This window comes from Neophocaena asiaeorientalis, unplaced genomic scaffold (genome assembly GCF_003031525.2).
Source record: "Neophocaena asiaeorientalis asiaeorientalis breed wild unplaced genomic scaffold, Neophocaena_asiaeorientalis_V1.1 scaffold479, whole genome shotgun sequence".
Taxonomy (NCBI): Eukaryota; Metazoa; Chordata; class Mammalia; order Artiodactyla; family Phocoenidae; genus Neophocaena; species Neophocaena asiaeorientalis.
The window spans coordinates 3,857,570-3,861,191 of NW_020173774.1; the positions used below are offsets into that span (position 1 = coordinate 3,857,570).

At 42.0% G+C, this 3,622-nt stretch overlaps 1 protein-coding gene across 1 annotated transcript in view; it reads left to right on the plus strand.

Moving 5' to 3' along the window:
* Positions 1–1,128, plus strand: part of TMPRSS4 (transmembrane serine protease 4) — a 16,656-nt gene extending 15,528 nt beyond the window's left edge. The window contains 2 exon segments of the mRNA XM_024751761.1: positions 55–204; positions 617–1,128. Coding sequence (XP_024607529.1) covers positions 55–204; positions 617–628 — 162 coding nt within the window. The 3' untranslated portion in view covers positions 629–1,128.
* Positions 1,129–3,622: the final 2,494 nt, after the last annotated feature.

Sequence of the window (3,622 nt, forward strand, 5' to 3'; positions counted from 1 at the left end):
CACCCCTCCACCCCCGCCCTCCCTGCCCTCTCCAGTAACCCCTGCCTCCCACAGGGTGACAGTGGTGGGCCTCTGATGTATCGCTCTGACCAGTGGCAAGTAGTGGGCATCGTGAGCTGGGGCCATGGCTGTGCAGAGCCGAGTACCCCGGGAGTGTACACCAAGACCACTGCCTATCTCAACTGGATCTACAATGTCCGGAAGGTGAGCACGTTTGCTCTACCTGTTGTGCCCTCCCTCCCTTCCTCTCCTCTGAGGGTACTAAACCATCCTTCGTGGCTTAATGCCTCTGAGATACCCCCTTACATCCCCAACAATCTTCTTTCCCAGCAAGTGACAACCTGGGATGCCACCATTATGAAATTCCTTAGATCAGAGATTCCCATTAAATACAAAGAGTATGGGACACACCCAGCTTTACCATTCTCTGTTCTCCGGCAGAATGAGACTATCAGACATTTTCCAGAGAACTGATTCTGACAAGAAGCTGGGTGGAAAGGCCTCTAGAGGGTAGAGAGATGAGCAAAAAGCTTCAGTAAAGGAGATTAATTTTGCATGCCACCATTTTGTCCATTTTCAAATCATCTGATTTCTTTGTTGGTCTCTTTTATTCTAGGCTGATCCATGATGCTGCTGCCCCCCTGCAGTGCTGGAAACTGCTTCCCCCCACCCCACCCTGTCCACCTGGGGATCCCCCAGAAGTCAGGCACAGAGCAAGAGCCCCCTTGGACACACATCTCTGCCCACACCCTCAGCATATCTTGGTACAGCAAAGGACCTCCATTCCTGTAAGAGACCCCACAGCCCACAGGCACCCAGGAAGTCAGCAGCCCCAGCTCAGCTGCCTCTGATGCTCCCAGCATCCCAAGGTGGGAGAGACACAGCCCACTGAACAAGCCAGCTTCCAGGCTGAGGTCTCAGAAGGCACTGCTAAGCCAAGAAAGAACTTTCTACTCTACTGAATGGAAACCGATGCTCTTCTGAGAGCCCAGATCAATAATAGAAATCCTCAAAGGCCAAAAAAATCAAAATAAAATAAAACAAAACCATCAGAATTGTGAGCTGAAACTAAGGTGGATATCTGGGAGCAATGGCTAACCGATATCTTCGGTTGCCCTAGGACAGAGACCTACATTAAGGCTGAGATCAGAACTAAACCCAGACTCACTGCAGGTAGGAAAGCTGAACCTGGGATTCCCACATGGAACAGAGACAACTGAATGGGGTAAATGTGATCCCAGGTGGTAGATCTAATGAAGGATGAAAACATCCCACATTTAGAGCCTTGGGGTTCCCAGACAGAGACCCTCCAAACATGAGCTCACAAAGATTGGCCAACATTTTAAAAAATGAAAACCACCATGGTTTTCTGTTTTCAAAAACAGAAAACAGAACCTCAAGGACTGTAGGTGTTAGAATTATCTATAATAAGAACTAATAGAGTATTTCTATGTACTATACACGATTCTAAGTGCCTCATCATGTATGGATTCACTTAATACTCACACAAACCTGTGAGATACGTACTGTTCTTATCCCCATTTTAAGGATAAGAAAACTAGGCAAAATGAGATTTAGGACCTTGCCTGAGGTTACATACTGGTAAGTTGACCATGAGCACTCTGGCTCCAGAGTTCATGCTATAAACTACCACACAGTCACACTGTTGTACATCCATCACCACCATTCATCTCCAGAATAGTTTTCACCTTGCCAAACTGACGCTCTGTACCTATTAAATAATAACCCTATTTCTCCCATACCCCAGCCTCTGGCTGTCACCATTCTACTTTCCGTCTCTACAAATCTGACTACTCATATAAGTGGAATCATATAGTATTTATCTTTTTGTGCCTGGCTTATTTCATTTTTCAGTTTCAGTTTTTAGCAGAAAGAGATAGGAAGACTTTAAAATATGAAAACAAGGCTATGAATAATGGAGGCTAGAATGATAAGGTCTAATATATCCAGTTAAGAGCCCCAGAGAGAGAGAACAGAAAGAATGAAAGGGAAACAATATCCCAAAACTTAACAGCTGAGAATACCCAGAACTATTTAAAGGCAAGAATCCACAGATACAGCATATGCCACCACAGTGTATACCCATACAACCAAGGTGGAAACATTAAAGTAAATCTTCACCTAGGCATATTAGAGTGAGCCTTCATAACACCAAAGATGAAAAGAAACACCTGAAAGCAGCTAGAGAAAAAACCCAGACCCCTTACAATAGCACAATTGTACCACAGTCAGACTAACAGCAGACTTCCCCACAGCATAAAAAAGATAGAAGACAGTGGATTTGTATCTTCAGTGTGCCCAGAGGTAACAGTCAACCAAGAATTGTGAATACTACAAAACTATCTTTCAAGAAAAAGAAAGGTATTTTTAGGAAAACAAAACTGAGAGTTTATTACCAACAATGTTCCTTCTCTAAAGGAACATTTAAAGTATATACTTTAGGGAGAGGGAAAATGAGGCTAAAAAGAAAAACTGAGATGCAAGAAGGAATAGTAAAGAATGCAACTGGTAAAAATGTAGATAAATCTAAACAAATTTTGTCAACATAAAATAACAATAACATCTATTTTGTGGGTTAATTTTTTTAAGTCTAATCAAAATACAGAATAACAATAGTGTGTAAGTCAGGAGAGACTAGTTGGAGTTAAAATACTCTAAAGTTCTTAACTCTTCTCAAGAGGGGGTTTTAAATATTGATTAAAGTTATGACACATAAAGTATATGTATTATATTCTGTTGGGCTGCATCCTGCAGGCCTACAAGGCCTGTACTTGCCCAGTTTTAAGACCAAAGAAAGAGCCCAGAGTCAGTGACAGAGACATTAACGGTTTAATGGATGGGGGAGCTAACACGTCTGAAGCAAAGTTCTGGAGCAACACCCCACTGTGTGCAGCACATGGCAGGCAGGACATGGCAGCAGGCCTTGCCCCCGGGGGGAGGGGAAATCGCCAGTTATAGGGGGAATTGAGGTCAGATTGGTGCATTAGTTACCAGGGAAACCACCCGAGGGGCACAACCCTCACCACCCCTTTGGATAAGAACAATTACTAGCTGGGGTCTGGGGCAAGTATGTAGGAAGGTCAGTCATGTGAGCAGGGTACAAATGAAGCAGGCACTGGTCGGGCAAGGGATGTACAGAGAACAAGAGAACAGCCATCTTGAGTGGCTTGACCATACATATTCTAAGCGGTCAAAAGAGTAACCACCAAAAGAATGGAAATAGTTTTTAACTTCAAAACAATCAAAACAAGAAATAGATTAAGGAAAAATAATCAAAATATCAAACAATCTCAAAAGAAAGAGGAGGAGAGCTAAAAGGAAGGGAAGCATAGAAAATGGAACAAATAAAATATACAAAATAGGATGCTAAAAACAAAAATATCAATAATTACAATAAATGTTAAAGTCACCAACTAATACATAAAGATAGGCAAAATGGATAAAAATATAAAATCAAGCTACATGTTATTTATAAAAGACACACCCAGAATGTTAGGTTACGGACCATTAAAACCAAAAAGATGAAAAAAGACATAGAAAATAAGCTCATAACCAAATTTAAGCTGGGGAAGCTATATAGTATTTTTTAAAAATAGGGATT